Here is a 21802-nt window from a genome sequence, read left to right as displayed (position 1 = left end):
TTTGTGTTGACTGCATTCCATGCCACCATGTCAGTGGAAAACAGCGATGGTCAGGTCAACTCAATCTGTTTCTTTTTCTGAGTGAAGTTTTCCAGGCCCCATCTATAGCAAATTAGCTTTTCACCTTGTCATGGTTGATACACTGACAAAACAAATAAATAGCCAAGTATCAAAGTCTCTGTGATGAATATTTTCAGACTTTTCAGTTTATCTTCTCAAGCTTGGTGGTCTACGGTTATGAGAAGCTGCCCTTTTGGCTGTTCCAGACCTCCAGGGACAACAAATAGAGTAATGTTGCAGTTTGGTTGCTTTAATATCGACTCGACATTGCCTAAATTAAAACCTTGCTAAACATGTTCAAGGTCTTTGCAGTAAAATCACTTTAGCCCATTCCCAATTCATCTTGCAGCACTGTTACACTTCTGGAGTGACACAACCCTCGGTTTGAATACTTTATTACACCTCTAGGTTGAGTAACACCACTGAGATCCATCAGCATGTATCTGAAAGCTGCAAAATGCTGCCTTCGCGAACATAGCTGTCTATGGCCTCCCTTAATCTTGTGTCTCAGTGGCGAGCTAAACTAGGATGTCAAAGGACGCAGACGGAGGAATAAAGAATAATAACTATAAAATATATACTAGAATACATGATCTATTAAAATTACACAGCTACTTTTGAACGGACATTGATGGATTTTTGCCTAAGACTAAAACTTTTTTTTTTTTTTATGTTTTGGTTATTAAAATAAAGCTGAAATAAATTAATATAATTATTAGATGAAAAATTAAAAACTGTTGTCTTGTCAACTAGCTGAAATAAGTTTAGGATGAAGTACTAAAATGACAAAAAATGACATAAAATGAATTAAAACTATATATGCATAAGCAATTTCTAAAGCACATACAGCAAGCGAGGCTGACCTAAGTGCTGATCAACAACATATAAATAAATAATTAATTTAATTAATAAAGACTCAAATAAACACACAAAACAAGATGTTATATGTTAAAACCCAAAGAAAATAAGTTTTAAGAAAAGATTTAATGCATTAACTAACATTTACTAACAATAAGCAATATCTTTGTTACAGTATTTATTAATATTTGTTAACATTAGTTAATAAAAATGTTCATTGTTTGTCCATGATAGCTTAAGTCAATTAAATAATAGACACAACTTTTGATTTTAATAAATGTTACATTACATTAACTGAGATAAATTACATTAAAGGGATAGTTCACCCAAAAATAAAAATTTGATGTTTATCTGCTTACCCCCAGGGCATCCAAGATGTAGGTGACTTTGTTTCTTCAGTAGAACACAAACAAAGATTTTAAACTCAAACCGTTGCAGTCTGTCAGTCATATAATGGAAGTGAATGGGAATCCCGGCTTTGAGAGTGAAAAAAAAACATACAAAGACAAAACCAAATTTAACCCTGCGGCTCTTGACGATACATTGAGGTCTTAAGACACGAAAAGATCGGTCTGTTCAAGAAACTGAACAGTATTTATAAAATGTTTTACCTCTGATCCACCGCAATGTCCAACTGTCCTGAGCGCGTTCACAACATCCGGCGCGTGACGTCAAATAAATACGGTCGGGCAAAAAATTCCACGTTGTCTGATGATATATCAAAATCGTCTTCCATTGTGATGACCTGTACTTCTAAATATCTTTAGATCATCGCAGTGCCAGTGAACACGTCCGCAATCTCTCTGCACTATGTAAATAATGTGTGACGTATACGCGCGACAGATTGCTTCCGCACATGCGTCTACTATCATAGATAAGTATAGATGCCCTATTCGACCGCTCCAGATACGTTGATGCGTCCGCCATTTTGGAACGTATCGCGGCCCATAGAAACAGTCACTAATGAGGCATCTACTTATATATATCTATGTCTACTATACCAGAGCACGCACACGCGTCATGCACCGGATGTTTTGAATGCGCTCAGGACAGTTGGACATTGCGATGGATCAGAAGTAAAAAATTATATAAATACTGTTCAGTTTCTTGCACAGACCGATCGTTTCGTGTCTTCAGACCTCAATGTATCGTCACGAGCCACAGGGTTTAATTTGGTTTTGTTTGTGTATGTCTTTTTTTACACTCAAAGCCGTGGAGCCCGTTCACTTCCATTATATGACTGACAGACTGCAACGGTTTGAGTTAAAAATCTTCGTTTGTGTTCTACTGAAGAAACAAAGTCACCTACATCTTGGATGCCCTGGGGGTAAGCAGATAAACATCACATTTAAATTTTTGGGTGAACTATCCCTTTAACTGAGATTAATTAATGCTTTAAAACAATTTTTTAATTGTTAGTTCATGTTCACAAATAAAGTGCACTAATGTTAACAAATAGAACCTTATTATAAAGTGTTACTACAAAAGTTATAATAGATTCATAAATACTATTAGTATATAAATAAATTATACTCAAATAACACTGCTGATATTGGTGTGTTTACACTTTCTACCAGCAGGGTTAAAGCTAGTTTGATTATGCTAATCAGTTACACTTTGACAACCATCACAGGTCACAGGTCAATTGAACAGAACACACTAGGGCTGATGAGTAAAGTATGAGGGTGAAAATAAAGATATATACCTGACCCAGAAATGTAGAAGTGAAAAATATTAGATGACCATGATGGTTTGATTAGATTGAAGGCAGAAAACATCTGGAACACAACTACACACACATGTACTACAAACCAGAGAGGAAATTACATCTGTTGAACAATAATTTGTAGTGGAAAGTTTTTCCTCTTTTATTGTCTTTTTTCCTCTCCACTTTTCCTCTCTGATGGATGGTAAAATGTGCAGGTGTGGGTTTTCTTTGATATGCGAGTCCACGTGTTTCATTCAGAGGGTTCTTGGCTGCTTTTGGAAGAAACCGTCAAAGCCAGAGCCTCTAATTTTTCAGAGATCGTCCAGGTCTCTGACTGAAGGTGTTGTCTACACTCTTAAAAATAAAGGTGCTTCAAAAGGTTCTTCAAGCGATGCCATAGAAGAACCATTTTTGGTTCCACAAAGAACCATTCAGTCAAAGGTTCTTTAAAGAACAATCTCTTTCTTACCTTTTTGTAATCTGAAGAACCTTCTTTCGCCACAAAGAAGCTTTTGGGAAACAGAAAGGTTCTTCAGATGTTAAAGGTTCTTTATGGAACCATTTAGACAAAAAGGTTCTTCTATGGCATCGTGAAGCACCTTTATTTTTAAGAGTGTAGATCAGGCAGGGTTTATAATCAACACTAGTGATTAGATGAAATTGGCACAGCTGAGATTCGGACAGTGCGCATAATCACGTACAATCTCTGGAGTCCATTCATTAATTAACTGAATGGGAAATTGAGAGAGGCATCCATAATGATAAGAATAAAAAGCACAAGGCCAGATTGCACATGTCGTAATCAAGAGTCGTATTGTTGCTCTGTTTTTGAAGCCAGCCAACTGATGTAGGTGGCATTTTCATTTGAAACGTGAGATCTGCTGTGTTGGATTACTCATAATTACTCTAGTATAATCAATATTGTGCCGTTTTTTATCTTGATTGCACTTAAAGCTTAATGAATATCGTAAGGACCGAAATAAGGACATTGATCAACAATAATGAGCGAGTCTGTCAAAAGCTCCAGCTATTACAAGAAAGGTATGTGACCCCAGAGAAATGATGGTAAATTAATGAACTCATGAACTAATCAAGCATAAACTCATAAAATAAATATTATTATATTTCTCTGCAACAAGCAGACCTTAATTAAACAAATCAGCGGTTTTCATCTGTTGTGTCACGAACCAAAATGTGTCACTGTCTGATTAGCAGGGAAAAACATGCTGAATATAAGTAATACAATACAAACTATATAAGCAAGCATAGTTATAATAGACACATTAATTGTCTTTTAAACAGGAGAAAATATTTTCACAAATTATTCTAATATGACTAATATTAATTACGAAAATTGGCCCAGGTTTTTGTATTATGTTAATCGTTTTACATATGGCTGGATCTATGCAGTTCATGGTGATAATAATATGTTTTATGTTTGATTGCGAACTTTAGTTTTATATATTGTATTTTTTATGCACATATTGTTTTAATATATGATATACATTACCGTTCAGACTTTTGGGGTCAGTAAGAATTTATTAATTTATTTATGAAAGAAATTAATACTTTAATTTATGCTAAAATAATACTAAGACTCAGCAAAAATGCAGTAAATTTATTAAAAAAAATATATATATATATATATATATATATATATATATATATTTAAATTTAAATTTCAAATAAATGCTGTTCTTTTGAACTTTCTATTTATTAAAGAATCCTGAAAAAAAATTTGAAAAAGATATGAAGCAGCACAACTGTTTTCAACATAGAGTTTGTTTGTTTTTTAGCACCATATCAGCATATTGAAAAGATTTATGAAGGAAAATGTGACACTGGATGTCTGGCTGCTGAAAATTGCATAATATAACTGATATGATTGTCATTGCCATTGACCTCTCTGTTTCGCTCTCTCTTTTTGTTTTGGTTTTAGGGATCTCAGTATGAACAACATCAGTGAGATTCAGCCCAACGCTTTCCACAACCTGCACTTCCTCAGTGAACTGTAAGTACATTTGAACGGCATTTAAACCTGGACTGCCATGTATTTCAGCTGTGTTCAACTCTATGGTGTGACAAAACGGTGTACACAAAAATCCAGTTGATGAGTGGTTATTTATGTGAAGTGGTTCAGTGAAGGTTAAATTGGAGACTGACGTAATTCCAGATGTGTTATACAAGACCTAGATAGAAGTGTACCATAAAATCAGGAATAAATAAATACATTAAATCATCAGGTTGCTGATAATGACCTTAGCATGCATTGTGTATTTGAGTGGCTGACGTAGTTGATTTGTTTTTATAAAAAAAGTATTCATATTAAATGTATTACCCTATATTTTTTACCAACATGACAATTAGTTGAATGGAAATTGGATAACACTTTACAGTGAGATCCATTTGTTAACATTACAGTAGTTAACATGACCTAACAATGAATACTTCTAAATAATGTATTAATCTTAATTAAAGGTCATTTGAACATTTACTAATACATTATTAAAATCAAAAGTTGTCTCTGTTTATATTATTTATTAGACCTGAGCTAACATAAACTAACAATGAACTGTTGTATTTTAAGTAATATCAAGAAAGATTGTTAAATACTGTAACAAACACATTATTAATTGTTAATGTTATAATGCATTAACGAACACTAACTAATGGAACCTCGTTGTAAAGTGTGACCGGAGATTGTATTTGTCATGTAGGTTTGAAATTATTTTAGTTCACTAGTACATTTTATCCTGCAAAAATCACTTTCTTAATATTTATTTATTTATTTAAACAGCTAACAGGATTCATTTTAATGTACTGAGGATTAAAATATTACAATATTTATTTATGTCTTGTACCGATTATTTCTTGTTTTAAGCAAACCTAACTACATTTAGTTAAACTTATGATTTTTGTGCAGTTTTGCTTCTCGGGTAAATTTATGTTTTTATTTTTTAGTTTTTTTTTAATGAATGTTTTTTTAGAACTACAAATATCCCATGTAGATTATTAATACAAGCTACTTATAAATGCATCAATTTGAAAAAAATAAAAATACAAAAAATGACAGTATAAAAACACTCAAATAGTTTCAGATGTAGTATGAAAGCATGTTACATGGCAGGACTTGCCCATTTATATTAGGTCTTTATCACACCAATCTTGTATTTTTGGGTGAAAATGTTATTTTTTCGCCTTCCTTTGCCACGTCTCTGAGACAGACTCATGCAACACTGCACGTGTCAGACATACATGTTTTGCTCAAAGCTCAAAGACATACAGAGTTGCTCCAGTACTTCCTGCAGCTTCATCAGAGCCACATAAAAGACCAAACGTATTTTATCCCAACATCTAGCATGTACATACTCTGTCTAGACCTTTACATGTCAGCCATCAATCAAAATAAGTTGAAGACTAAAGAAATACAGCATGCCTTCTCACACTTTTCCCCCTGAAGGACCAATTAGCTCAGGTGAGACCTAGCGTAACCCCTCTGAGAGTCTCTGGAGAGTGTTAACATTCAAATGAAAAGCACCTGGCCGCTGTGGCAGCTCACACATGGTGCCGACGGCAAGAGTAGCAGCAGGTCTGCGGAGCAGCTGGGACTCTCGGCCACCTGACTGACACAAACAGGATGGACTGGGAATGGCCAGAGCTGTCAGAAAGTGTTGTGGGACGTGCAGACGGCAGGAGGGCTGCAGGAAATATAACATTTTTGTAGGAGTCAATATTTATGGTGTGGCTGTCAAAGCAAATGAGCAATTCCTCATTCCACTTCACTGAATTAGTCCTTGCTTCCCTGGGAATGGCGTGTTGTTGCTACATTTCAAACAAATGGTGATGTGGGGGAAGATGTTGAAGCTTCAACAAAATAGCCAACCTGAAGCCGTTCTGTACTGAAACTGATGTCCAAAAACCTCTGTTCAACTAACAATTACAAAATGTCTTGACGCAATACATCAAGATCCATCACATCGTAACTGTTTCTCAAATGAGTTTTGGAACTTGAATTGTTTTTCTCAAAAAAAAAAAAAACACACTTATGTATACTTATAAATACTTATATATAATAAATACATGTTTATTGACAAAATATATATATAAAAAACTTTTATTTCTGCTAATTTCAAGGCAACATTAACATTTTTTTTTACATTTTATTCTAGACAGTTTAGATGTACTACATTAACTAAAACTTAAACAGAAATAAATCAAAACTATACAGACTTACTATATTTAAAAACAACAAAAACTAAAAATGACAAAAAAAAACATCAAAATGACAAACTTGAACTAAAATGTACATAAAAATGAAAATATATTTAATGACATTAATATAAAAATAAAATCTAATTAAAAAAAATTAACATAAACTAATAGAGCTATACTATAAGATACTAAAATACAATTTCTTCCTGATTGTTTGTTAGTTTAACTTTCACACATAAATTGAATAAATACATAAGAAAATTCAAGGGATAAAAAAGAATACAAAATGAATTTATAAATATAAAAACATGGAAATATATTTAAATAATTAAAATGTAATAATGCATTTAAAATATACTGATACAAAGATCTAAAATACCGATGCAACATATTATTGATATATTTAATTATTAATATATGATTGTTTTGGCACAGACCTAGAATGTACAATACTTTCCTAACTTATAATTGGAGTGAAGAGCCTAATATTTCACAATATCTTAAGATCATGAGTAAACCTTAACTTCACATAATTCTGCACTTCTTCGTTACCTGAAATTAAGAAATTCTATGAATGCACACATCACTAAACATAATAAAACATCAATATCTAAAGTGTTGACACAACATTGTGAGAATATTGAAATATGATTTTAATGCCCCAAGTGCTGCTTGACTTATATACCGGAACCCTAGTAACATTGTACACCTCTTTAAAATCATATCATTTTTATTTTGACTGTAGTTATTGTTAAGGAATATAATGGGCTTCTGTGTTTCTATTCAATAACTGCATTATGAACAGCAAGGAACTCCTTGAGACGAGCTGAAAACACATTACAGTAATATTAGTGGGAGATAAATTATATGCTTGGCTCTCTTTGAAGTGCTGCTGGGAATGATGAATTTGTGTGTTGTCTCCCTTTCTGGTACTCATTTATACCCTTAGGCACAGCAGTTTGCGCTGAGTAATTTCACGAGTCTAAATTACAATTTTAAAGGATCATCTGTAAAGTTCTTTGCCCCAGGGACGACGGCGGGCTCTTTGGGAGTTTTCGCTTTTTCTTTTAGTCTCGGTTACAACTTAAGCTGCCTACCAAACTCAAATGATTAATTGGAACAATCCGATGTGATAAAAAGTATATGATGAGAGAACACAGACAAGTCTTTATGTTTATCGTCCAGAGAGGTGGATTTGGCCCGTTCCAAGCGCTATCCCTCCGCATCCTGTGTTTGAGTTATGCGGTGCGTGTCTACTTCAATCAGAATTGAGACGGAGCCATCAATATCTGCTTGTTCACTTCTGTAACACTATAACCCACCAAAGTCCCTCAGCATTACATAAACTACTCCCATGACCTGCGGCTGTCAGATTCTGGCTGCTGTCCTATCAACTCCAAGGTCATCTGTGAGTGTGGAAGGGGGAAGAGGAAGTCTTGTTGTGAACCTTTGGGACAGATGAAACGCAATCTGAGCCGAGTATGTCCTTCTACTTCCCAAACCCCACCTTTTGACTTCAGCTCTACCTCACCTTCTTTAAAGCTGATGATTTTCTGAGCTCACGCAATAACTCTCATCCAAAAGCTAGTTTGTATTGTCTATATACTGTAACAAATCTAAACTAAATAGAACAGCCTTACTCTGCACGCCACTCAACACACAGTTAAATCCAACAGAATTGTACTCTAATCAGCCTAAAAAGTACATAGTACACACAGATATTAGGTAAAACATTGTAAATATACTGTATATAAACAATACAATTATTTAATTAGATTTAACTGCTTTCTTTAATAATGCCCAGTAATGAGTGAAATCTGTCTGTCCAGTATCTCAAATTAATACTTTTATGAAGATTGTTGCAATGCATTCTGGGATTGACTTTATGAAGTAAAGAAAACTTTGTCCAAAATGTAAAGTTTTTGGACACGTAATTGCTTATTAATTGCAATTAAATGAAAATGTGTTATGTTTTAAATTGATAATAAATGCAGTTAGCTTTACAGTGCTTTTTAACAATTAAGTATGTCTTTATATGTACTTTCATAATCATTTCTATTGTCCTTGAAATATGGTTAAATGTACTGCTGAACAAGCATTCATGGTAAACTAAAATATAAGTAATTTCTGTAGAAACGTGTATGTATTGTATTTAAATATATTTGCAATTACACATTTGTACTTTACATACACTTAAGTATGTTAGTGAACACATCATAATAAGTGTATTTTTTAAAACTCAACAAAATATTAAAACAATGATTTAAAATGTACTTTAAAGTAAAACTTGTAATTTAATTTTTAATTATTACAAAGTGCAAAATACAGTTACTTAAGTGTGTTAAGAAACAGAACAATATTTTTTCATATATACTTTTAAGATTTGATGTGCACTGCATTTAGTATAATTAATCACATGTATTTATTTTTCACAAGTTTCAGACAAGACCAAAGCAAACTAAATATGTATCATTTTTGTATCAAGTTTGTATAGAAAAGCACAAAGATCAGAGGCTTTGAGAAAACAGGAGGATTGGCGAGAGACATGAATTCCAGGCATTCAGTATTTTTAGTATTTGTCTGTGTATCTTTCTTGTTAAGTGTAACCTAGATTAAAGAAATACTTCATTCTTATCTCATAAACCTAACCGTGATTTGCCCTTATGTCAAAAATACTAAATACTGCTGGCTAAAGTGGTTTAGCTGGCCTCCCAGCGCAGTCTAGTAAGTCGTTCAGCCAGTTTCTCAGCCTGAATAGCTAACAAGTATCCAAAACCCCTGTAAAACCATCAAAACAGACCACCAACTGAAAGACCAGCTAAACTTCATAGGCTGGTAGCACTCAAGTTTCTTTCCCAGGCTTGAGCAGAAAGTGACCTATCAGCACCTTTAAGAAGGGAGCACTCCAATGCTAAAGACCTGGAATTCCTGTCTCACACCCGTCCTCCTGTTTTCTTAAGTCTTCCAATCTTCCTCATCCTGTGTGAGACACAAGGCCATGGCCGGCTCCCCTCTCCCACCTTTCACTCTGTTTCCGTAATGGCTCTCAGCTGAAATCACAGATCATGGCTCCTTCGTCATCAACCAAACAAACCGTGGCCAGATTGCTCTTTTTCTTTATTATTGCAAGCTGATGCTGAGCCATTAGTGGGCTAAAGGTACCTCCATCTCACAGGACAGGCCCTGTCACTGCTGATGGGGTTTAATGGGTGCATTGTTGCCCCATTTGAAAATGGTTAATCCCTCATGTGAAGGCCATTAATCAGCAGCTCTGAAGGCATTACGGCTGACTGGAAATACTGCTGGTGTTTGCTTTACTAATTGCGATTTGTAGCGAGCGGGAAGCTCTCACGTTCTCTCGAGTGAAGGTTAACTGGACGTACTGTCAGGAAATGCATGAGAACTGTTTCCTGGTAGGTTTAGAACAAGCCTTAAAAATCAACAAGAAACATTCACTCACTCAAGTATGTCCAGACTTTGGATTGGTAATCTAAAGGCCCCAATTTACTTCAAGCAAATTTGAAGAACGAACTGGTGTGACGTAATTTCGACACAAAATCAAATGGGAGTTCAATTGAATCCATGATGTAATAGGTAGGTGTGGCTCTGCGACTTATTTGACATTTAAATATTTGACGGTTCTTCTGTTCAGTCAGTTGGGGTCAGATGCGAGTAACATCAGACTGGAGAGCTGCTTTATAGTAGAAATTTAAGTCGAAATCTTAATAGGAAGCAACACTGTCACTGATATTTCATGTTTAATAATGTAAATCTGCTTGCTTTGAAGCAATCTATTGTATAAAGTGCTATATAAATAAACGTAACATGACTTGACTGCTGAATTGCAGATCTGGTGCAAACATATTCACATCACTATGATCCAATGCTTTCTTAACTGCTGTTTTCTCACCGCTGTCATCTTTGTCATGTTTATTTTATTATGGAGAGGAAAACATGCAACATATATTTACATATTTATCTAAATGTGTCTCTCAGCAGCACATGTAGCATTAGGATGTTTGCAAACACTAAACCGCTGCTCAAAGAATTTCAAACTTATTTTTACCCCTGGGCAAAGAATGAAAAAGCACTTTGCCATAAGTATATCAGGGCCTTAAAAGCGAACACCTGGCTTTGAGAGGCACCCTAGTGACGCGTGACCCTCAGAGCCTAATCCAGCATAGGACTTACATTATGAAACAAGGCTGGAGCGCACCAGGCCGCGATGACCCTTAAGCCCCCCTCTCGCTGACCCACTCTGACCGTGTACCCAACTAAGCCTGAGCATCTGATGTTTTCATTGCAGATGCTTGTGCAAATCAACGAAAATTTGATGAATACTGCTCTCTCTCTACCTCTCCTCTGTTCTCTGGGGACAAATTTTGAGATGAAAGCCTTGAATGGTATCATATTAGGAAAAAGACCAGCTGCAATTTTAATGTAACCCTCTCAACAGACTGAACCCTGCTTTGGTCCCCATCTCCGATTGTATGACAAGAAGCCAAAAAAACAAAATATAGAGCTCATGTCTCTGGCAGGCTTCAGCCTTGGAGGAGTGCAAACAGTTTTGATGGTCTCTACTGTCCACTTTCATGTTGTAACATTTTATGAGACATACTTGTTTGCTTTGTGTTGCTTCCAGTGAGGACGTGACTGCCATGGAGAGGACTTTAATGGTGTTTTGACCCTTTTGAGGACAGAATAACAATGAAGCATAAATTTAAACACTAATCCATGGACACAGACGGATAGACAGAGATACAGAGAATAGAGAGACACAGAGATAGATGAAAATAATGGATAAATAGACAGACATAAGGACAAAGACAGACAGATGAAAACAGTGAGACAAGCAAAAATACAGACAGTGACAAAATAGCTAGATAAACAGAGATAAATAGATGGAAAGACAAACAGATAAACATGAAGAGAGACAGACAGATAGATAGATAGATAGATAGATAGATAGATAGATAGATAGATAGATAGATGATAGAAAAACAAAGAGAGACAGACAGACAAGACAGAATTAGTCTTCAGTTTTGTTATGATGTTTGCTGATTTTCACATGGAACAGCAATAAACAGAAAAGCCTAAACTTGGCTTCATCGATGACGGAACAACCTTCTTGAGGACACAAACAGTAGTATAACTGTGCTTCGAGTGGAGAAATCATTGGTACATCATAGTTTACTATACAAGGGGAGGTAAATGACGGTGTAGCTTAATTGTCCAAGAAATACAGAGGGGTCCTCAGCAAATTTGCTAAACACAAACCACAGCAAAAACACACAAATCACTTCTTGACAATGTTTGGAATTCACATCTGTTTGGTGTATGTTTATACATGTAATTTGTGTATTTTCACACAAAAAATTGTGTTTACATTTCAGCTGCAGTGAAAATCTAGGTAACGAGAAACAGTTTGAGATGGATAAATCTTTTTCATTACTCTGGTATGTGTGGAGAGGTTGGTAGATTTGATTTTAAAGGGATTGTTCACCCAAAAAAATTATAATTGCGTCATCATTTACTCACCCTCATGTTATTGCATACCTGTATGACTTTCTTATGTGGAAGTCAATAGATGCCAAAAGTCAAGTCAAGTCAAGTCACCTTTATTTATATAGCGCTTTTAACAATACAGATTGTGTCAAAGCAGCTGTACAGTATCAAAATATAGTGTGTCAATGCAAAAGGACAATAGTAAACAGTGATGTCATCGTCCAGCTCAGTTCAGTTTAAATATGTGCAATCGATTTGACGATATCAATGGAAATTAAGTATCCCCAACTAAGCAAGCCAGAGGCGACAGCGGCAAGGAACCAAAACTCCATTGGTGACAGAATGGAGAAAAAACCTTGGGAGAAACCAGGCTCAGTCGGGGGGACAGTTCTCCTCTGGCCAGACAAACCAGCAGGTTGATCCATGCTACAGCAAAGTTAGATTGTGCAGAGGGCTCATCTAGTTCCATGGTCTTGTCCCGATGGCCGTCTAGGAGACAAGGTCTTCACTGGGGATCTGTCTCTGGGGCTCATCTAGTAGTTGTCCTGGGCCCGTATTTATCAAGCCTGTCAAAGTGCCATTTTAGACTTAAGTGCTGAGAATTCATGAAATTGACTTCTACTATCAAACTTAAGTATAAAAGCAAGTTATATTTCTTAAAGCTAAGAATCACTCTTGCTCTCCCAGTTATTTGAGACAGCTCGAGAGGTCTCTCAAGTGGTTAGGAGTTGCCAGTAGGGGCTTGTGATGGCGCTGAGGAGACAGAGACACGCACAAATCTTTCAGGAGAGGAAGAATGTTCTTGAAATGTTTGATGACGAGCAGTTAATCAAATGGTTACATTTCCTCAGTTATTCAAACAGAAAACGAGCAAAGAACATTCACATTACCAAAGAACATCATAACTGACTTCAGTCTAGCATGAGTATACGCACTTTAAAAAACACTCCCGTTGTAATCAGTGAAGCTACCTACACTGTGTGATGAATAAATCTCTTAACCCTTATTTACACTGCACACGTATGCAGCACGTTATGGCTTCGACGGAGCTGATCGCGGCCATTCTATTCAATGCTTGCTAGCGGCTCTCCGCTCTACATCACTGACGATAGGCACGTAGTCTGTTTTTGGTGGATAATAATAATAATATAATAATAATCGTCTTGCTTTCGTCAGCAACAGGCGATATTTCTGACTATCATCTATTGGCAAAACCCTAAAGGCAGGTCAGTTAACAGCACACACAGGTTTCAATTTGTAATGAAGACATGGTGGAAAACATGTTTATCTTTCATTTCCAAAGTGTATATCATAATGTATTCTCTTGAAAATTCTTTATTGTCAAATGTGTGTTGAATGTAAACTCCTCTTAGGAATTTCACCATCAAATGTGAATTTATCTGAGAATATTCTTAAATAAGGAAATCTATTCAGTGATTGGTCCATGCCTACGTCGTCATCCAAAATCCCGTTTGTGGCACAGCAAAGTGTCGTGAATAAGACTAAGACTGACACTTAAGATTTAGTCCTACACTTTGCTTAAATTATGACTGAGATGCTTGATAACTAACTTTTAAGTGCAGCTTTGAGCCAAGAATTTTTTTTACACTTAAGTAAATTCTTAGCAGCGTTCTTGTGAGTAATTCTTAGAAGCTTGATAAATACGGGCCCTGGTCTCCGCTGAAATTCAGGGCTGTAGAGGTCGTCTCTAGGTGCAGATCCACCATCTGGGCTGGATACGGATGGGATCTGGTGGCTACTGTGACCTCGGAATAAGAAAGAAACAGACTAATATTAGCGTAGATGCCATTCTTCTTACAATGTAACAAGTACATTGTATGTGATTGGAAGTGTTCCCAGTTCCGGCTGACCTAATTAATGCAGCCTAACAATACTTTAACGGATTTGAGTAATATAAATGTGTAAGTGTGTTATGTGTAAGCCAGGTTAAAGAGATGGGACTTTATCTAGATTTAAACTGACAGAGTGTGCCTGCCTCCCGAACAGTGTTAGGTAGATTATTCCAGAGTTTGGGCGCTAAATTGGAAAAGGATCTGCCACCCGCAGTTGATTTTGATATTCTAGGTATTATCAAATGGCCAGAGTTTTGAGAGCGCAGCGGACTTGGAGGACAATAATACGATAAGAGCTTGCTCAAGTACTGAGGTGCTAAACCATTCAGGGCTTTATAAGTAATTAGCAGGGTTTTAAAATCTATACGATGTTTAATAGGGAGCCTGTGCAGTGTTGACAGAACCGGGGTAATATGGTCATACTTCCTGGTTCTTTGGTTACCCAGATTCTTTAAAATACTGTATATCCTTTTGAGTTCTGCAGAAGAAAGAAATGCACACAAGTTTGGAATGAAAAGAACATAATTTTAATTTTTTTAATTTTTCCCAAGCTCTAAATTGCTTCCCATGCTACGCTTTCATTTACAAAAATGTAATTTCCACACATTGTTAGAAAAGTCATAAAGCTATAAATATGTCAAAATCTACAAACCAAAATTGTAATCTTCATAAAAGCTGTTTACTTTACACATTTTCACAAATTGGCCTTGTGGGCAAAGAAAATCCCTCCTTTCTCTTTAAGGATGCCGTCACGTGACCTGAAGGAGGTGGTGGTGAATCATTTTGATTGACGCCTGTCAGTGCAGGTGACAGCACTGGAGTCACCTACCGCAGAGTGCTGGATGCTTTCCCCCGCTCTGTCCTGCCATAATAAACCAGAACCCAACCGGCAGCCCCACTCATATGGAGCAAATTACACAGCATGTGTTGCTATATCCATCAAACACAACCCCCAACACACACACACACACGCGCGAACACATGCACGGACTCAGTGTAGTAATTTATAACATGTCTTGTTCAATGTGATGGTCGTCAGATCAATGTGAAGTGATCACAGAGATGAGCTGTATACTCCACACACACTTACAGTATGAAATCAGAGAACCACACACAAAGAAATAAGCTGTCTTCACATCAGAAGCTTCTGCCAAGCAGATGAGCAAATACAGACGCGCGATCATATATATTCAACATGAAGGCCGATGACATGCAGTTAAAATAACACCTTGCGCAAAACGCAAAAAATGAACATGACACAGTGTCTGCTTTACACGGCAGTAAGATAAACAGTGAGCTGCCACAAAATAAATCAAAGTAAAGTATTAGCTGGAAAGTATAACTTCAGAAATCCTTTAAAGTGAATGGTAGATCTCCTTACATACATCAAACGAAAACTTCTTGTGAATATAAATAGGTCCTTTAAAAACACACCTAGAAGACACGCAGAATGAAACATGTTGTGGCAGAACTCGGCGCAGCGCCAGGATTTAGATATCCAGGATTACACTTGTTTCCGTTGAGCATCTCTGTAACATTTAATTCATTTTTTTTTATCTATTTATGAAGAATCGTTGTTTACGGCCACGATAACCAGAGCAGGTGGAACTTTTTTCCTCGAATTTCACATAACAGCTCTTATATATATATATATATATATATATGGAGCTGAGTATGTGATGCAAATGTCAAAATGTATTAGTTTACAAACCATGGGCTATTGTAAAAGTGTTTGGGGTCACAACATAGCATTGTGGAAGGAACTGCACAAATGCAAAAAAAAATCTGCCCCGTAATCATAATTTGTGTTAAAGAAATAAACCGTGTTGTTGTTTTACTGCCTCTAGCATTCATTATAGCTGGAAACGGCAGACAATTGTATGTAAAGGTGTGTTTTTGGAGTTTTGTGGCAATGTAGGCAGATGCATGTTTCTTTTTTCTATGTTGCTATTTGATCAATTCATGGATTCCTGGTGATTTAAAAACCACAAAATTGGCATTGCTTGCATCTGACGCCAATATTTGAACTACAGGAACATGGTGAAATATATACAACATCAATCAGACATTTGGACACACCTTTATTATTACTGTTATGTGTCTGACACAGTAATGGCAAGAAACACATTATCTTTAATAAGATTCTTACCCTGAGGTTGGTTACTAACCATTTTGAGGAGTGTTTAAACGCATCTCTATGGTCACTGCACAGTTCAAGCTAAATAAATAACTAGATTGGAGGTTGCCACCCACCTGCTTTTGCAGATGATCTCCTGGGGCGCACCACTCCCCACTCCTCTCTTTTAATTCCCTTATTTTCAATCTCTCATTGATCTTTAATCCCTGTCATTAAGCATTCATTTAACACTCGTGAGTGAAGCGTGATTAAACCATCTTTAGAGTTCTGGGTTTGTCTTATATCCTGTAATTAATGAAGGATAATTGGAGTGACTGCAGACCGGAGGACAGAGAAGCTTACAGTCATCAGAACAAAGGCTTCCATCCGCTTTAATGACTGAGCTTAATATCAGACTGCACTGTATCCTCTCCTGTACCTGGCACCTTCCACTATACCGCGATGACATGACCTCATTTTCAGTACACATTTCACAGTGACTTTAAATCTGAAAAATACGGCTGTACAAAATTGTTTAAAGAGTTTTACTGGAGCAGGCAGATCAAAAGGGCTCATGTTTGAGTTTGTCAGGCTTTAATTTGTGATGTAACCAAAATCACTGGGAACGAGTATAGAAATCTGACTTGCTGTGAGATAAAAATCTTACTTTCATTTCCGTGGTCTAGCTGTAAGCCAATGGTAGCTTTAAGTCATGCACTGTTTGCAACACTTAAGTCACACGCCATCAACCTTAAAGGGGTCGTATCATAAGCAATCAAATGTGCTTAGATCTTTTGAGATAAAAAGAAAAACATACCGTAACTTTCAAAACTACACACAGCAAAATGTCTATGATGTCAGACGCTCAACACAGGATTGTCCACGTTTAGTCAGTGAGAAGTCAGTGAGATCTATTGGATGGTCAGAAACTTAAGCCACCCAGTCACAAGGGATAATGACAGGTAGTATTCTCAACGATAGAAGAACTAAAAAAAATATTTGTTGGACCAATTTGATAGACCATTAGACAAGGACAAGGATAAAGTGATATTTTAATCAGCATACTTAAAATTACATAGCAATGGTGTGTCTATGTAGCCTAGGAGTTTTCAAAGTCGAAGACATTGGGCCTGAGCTTAACTGACATGAAGTAAGTATTAATTTCCTAAATGTAATAGGCAAATGTAATAATGTAACATGTGATGCACTAATTTCAATATGAAATGGAATGTACCAAAACATTTCTTGAAGAAAATATGCATTTTGTGATACAGACAAATCCTTTCGTCCACTAAATTAAACTCCCCTAAAAAGAGATGCACAAAAAAAAAAACACCCGCAAGATATAAACTCACAATTCAGAAGAAAGAAATTCAGAATTGTGAAATGTTAACTCAATATATATATACACTCAGAATTGCGAGAAATTGAGAGAGAAAAAAATAATCTCATAAAAAACCTTTTTATGTTTTATTCCGTGGCGGAAATTGGCTTTGGAATATTAGGCTGCAGTCACTTTAAGACCTAATGCATGTCTCTTATATACTGAATTGAAACACATTCAATCCTATCTTAATACAGATACAGAAACATAGTTGTGCCATTGCAGTAGATACAGCTACATAAAATATGACTAATATATGAAAAACAATGTGTTTTTAAACACAATAAAACCCCTCTTACAAGATTAAATAATAAAAAAAAATGATGTGATGGCCTCTTTAAAGAATGTCCTAAAGATACATTTGCATCTGTATTTTACTTTAGATATAATCTCCTTTCCTCTGTAGATATTGTCAGAACAAAATATCAGCAAATCGAGTGCTCTGTGCAGATGTCTTTCATCTGGCAGCAGTCTGATATTAGTCACAATGTCAGACGCAGATAAACACACTTAGATTAGCACCTACGTAAAAACCCACACCCTACCCATGTGTTTGCAAATAACCTCTTCTCCTTTCTCTTCACTTCTCTCATCTTTTCTCTCACAAAGATAATGCCACCTGGAAAGATTGGATATCGAAATGCATCCAATCAATGCCTTTCACAACAACCCTCATTTTGATTCTCTTTAGTAACCAAAATATGGTAACATACTGCATTTAGCCGAGGTGATTTTCATTGTACCATGACTTCAACTGTCAGAATATCTCTGACACTTATTCTAATCTGTCAGATTAGACTGAATGTTTTTTGATCTCCTCACGGATTCTTTTTTTAATATTAGACATAGCTTAAATGTGAATATTTCTTATAATTAGACAGCTATAGTGGTGGGTGATGTGGCAAAAATATCATATCACATTTTTTTTTTTCAGGAAAATCAAAAAATCACAATTTTATCACGATTCTTTGTCATGTTGGTCTTACTATTTTTTGCAAGTTGTCTGAGCAGTACAGCCAAACTAATTTCCCTATTTTAAAAAAACAAAGCCTTTCAAGGCAACAAAATATAAAATAAAAAAGAATGGCAGACATTTAGGCCAAAGAGGACGAAGATAAAAATCTTTGAAATTATTTTATCTTTGTTATTAAAAAATAAGAACAAAGATACACATTACAAATTCACACATAATATACAAATAAAACAAACATTGCTTTATTTTTCAGGTAAATTGAATGAACAAATATAAAAATAAAACACCGTATACACTGTATAAATTATTCATTGATTCTTATTAAAGCAACTGTATTAAAATTCTTAAATCAAGAGTAAGTGATTTTTCTCTTTGTTTTTTGTTGTTTTATTAACATTAAAGGGATAGTTCACCCAAAAAATTAAAATGCTGTCATCATTTACTCACTCTCAAGTTGTTATCAAGTGTAGCATTAGTTCTGGCAGGTCACTTTAGTCAAGCTCGCATCAGCTGACTCTCAGCTGATCCCCATCAACCTATGGGAATACAACACCTGTCTAAGCATTCATATATAAGGTCCCTCAGTATTATCAGGAATTTTTGCATTGCTCAATAGCTAATTACCCACCTCCATCCCCAGCTCCTCCTCTATCAGTCAGGATTCAGCCTTCTGATTCTCCTTTGAATCAGACTGATTCTAAAATGTGTACATAACATTATTGAACTTTAACGTTATCTGCAATACATTTATGCTGGTTCTGTTCTGTTTATCCACAAAATCAATCCAATTTTCTACAAGAGAATCGAAAGGGGTCGTGCGCAGCCTATTTCTGCATAGGTCAGAGTTTATAGTGATGATGAATACATATTCAAGAAGACAAGGTCACTTTCAGGGAGCTGGCGAGAGTTTGGTTTTAAAAGCCAGAGGAAGTGCAGTCACAACGTGTACACTTTTCCATTTACAGATCCTCCTCAGGCCAGGATCCAATCAAAAATTAATTAGCTATAGAAACGTTTTCCATCGTGCTATGAAATTGATATCGTAGGAAACTGCATTGCAAATAATATGACCCGTTTTTTAGGGTTTTAAAACCAATGATATTTTCACCAGTCAGAGAATTCTTCAAATTCAATTGTTTAATAATGCAATGCATATGTGGTTTAAGCAATTTGTTCAAGTAATCACTATTTTTGCAGGTTTATATTTGCCATTGTGTTGCATTATGCTTGCAGTAATTGCAAAAATAAATAATTTAATAGGTAGGCAATGAAAGTGAGCCCTTTAGGGCAAGTGTGCATTTATCTCTATGAAAGTAATTTATCATGTAGGCCTCATTCCAAAAAAAGGACAAAAAAATGGGTTTAATGTTTGCGTACTGCAACATCCTAATACAATCTGTGATAAGTTTGATTATGCGTGAGCAGGGCCAGAAGGAATCTGCTGACATTTGCATGTTCTGATTGAGGGAGGAAATCCACAGAATGGATTTCAACATGGTAGAATATGTTAAATTTGCCCAAAACGCTTAAAGCTGAATTGTGCATTTTAATATACCATTCATAAGTTAAATTAAAAATCCTGACCAGCCCAACATGGCAACGTTGTCTCAACTAATGGTGTGAGTTTTGAAGCAGCGCTATTAGTTTTTCCAACCAATGGCAGGTCCCATCAGGAAGTCTGTGTTTTAATCAAATGTTTTAAAATATGAAAATGGGGGGGGGGGGGGGGGGGGGGGGGGGGGGGGGGCGTTTGGGAAACCTTTTTAAACATCATTAATTCCATTTTGTGTCGCTTGCATTGCAAAAATTACTCACTTCAGCTAATGAACAGCTATGCGTGGGATTTACATTTTTCCTGAATGACTGGTGTTGAAATTTTGCTGAAATCTGAAAAGCTTTTTACCCAATTCTGCTGAAATAGATTCAAATTCCTCACCGATACATCCATGAGATGAGTAAATGTGACCCTGGACCACAAAACCAGTCATAAGGGTCAATTTTTTTAAAATTGAGATTTATACATCATATGAAAGTCGAATAAATAAGCTTTCCATTGATGTGTGGTTTGTTAGGATAGGACAGTATTTGGCCGAGATACAACTATTTGGAATCTGGAATCTGAGGGTGCAAAAAAAATACTGAGAAAATTGCCTTTAAAGTTGTCCAGATTTTCTTAGCAATCCATATTACTAATCAGAAATTAAGTTTTGATATATTTGTGGTAGGAAATTTACAAAATATCTTCATGGAACATGATCTTTACTTAATATCCTAATGATTTTTGGCATAAAAGAAAAATCTATAATTTTGACCCATACAATGTTATTTGGCAATTGCTAGAAAATATACCCAAGCGACTTAAGGCTGGTTTTGTGGTCCAGGGTCACAAATGGGAATATATTAAAAGTTCCACCAGTATGAGTCCCATCAAGACCTTATTTTTCTTTCCCTGCTAACAATTCTTCTTTGAAACAACTGTAATTTCCTCTTCACGAACAAACCAAAATTAGAAAAAAAGACGACAAGTATGATTAAAGTTTTACGGTGTTTTGGCCCCCAATGAGGCATCTAACAGAAGACAGATGTGCTGCAGGGGACCTAACACTAACCAGCCATCCAAAGTTGTTTTGCCTCAGACTTGTGCTGCTTGTTGTCAACACAGCTTTCAGTGGTCTAAAGACAACGGCCAGCTTCCACCTTTTTACACACACAATCTGCAACACAGCCGATTCTTGTAAACTACTCCCAATAAACATGCGGTTGCTGCTTTATGAGGTCGCAATCGATGCTAAAAACAGACTGGAAATGCAACAATAGAGCTGTGAGTAGGTTGTGAGGACACATTTGGTTGTCAAAAAGCGTAATTTTAACAAACATCTGTGGCAAAGTTGCAGTATGAAAAAGCTCAGCTCACACTTCATCTGATGGAGGCTTTTATTGTTTGGTCTGATTTGGACAGATGCTGGAGATCCCACACTAGAGCAAGTAAATATGCCTCGTGTAACTTGCATCCAACAAAATGCATTAATTCTGTTTTGACAAAGTTTTACACCATTTTGGTCTGAAGATCAGTTTAAACCACAAAATCTATCGAAGCTTTTGAATTGGTTGCCACCAATAGCATATTTTTCTC

At 35.9% G+C, this 21802-nt stretch overlaps 1 protein-coding gene across 1 annotated transcript in view; it reads left to right on the top strand.

The window, feature by feature from the left end:
• LOC107598119 (leucine-rich repeat-containing G-protein coupled receptor 6) overlaps positions 1 to 21802 on the top strand; it is a 90336-nt gene that overhangs the window by 39220 nt on the left and 29314 nt on the right. Inside the window, 1 exon segment of the mRNA XM_016289385.1 lies at positions 4566 to 4637. Within this exon segment, the coding sequence (XP_016144871.1) occupies positions 4566 to 4637 (72 nt within the window).

The sequence above is a fragment of the Sinocyclocheilus grahami genome, unplaced genomic scaffold (genome assembly GCF_001515645.1).
Source record: "Sinocyclocheilus grahami isolate Dianchi unplaced genomic scaffold, SAMN03320097.WGS_v1.1 scaffold245.1, whole genome shotgun sequence".
Lineage (NCBI taxonomy): Eukaryota > Metazoa > Chordata > Actinopteri > Cypriniformes > Cyprinidae > Sinocyclocheilus > Sinocyclocheilus grahami.
The sequence above is the reverse complement of the archived record's forward strand: the minus strand, read 5'-3'. Positions and strand labels throughout refer to the sequence as shown.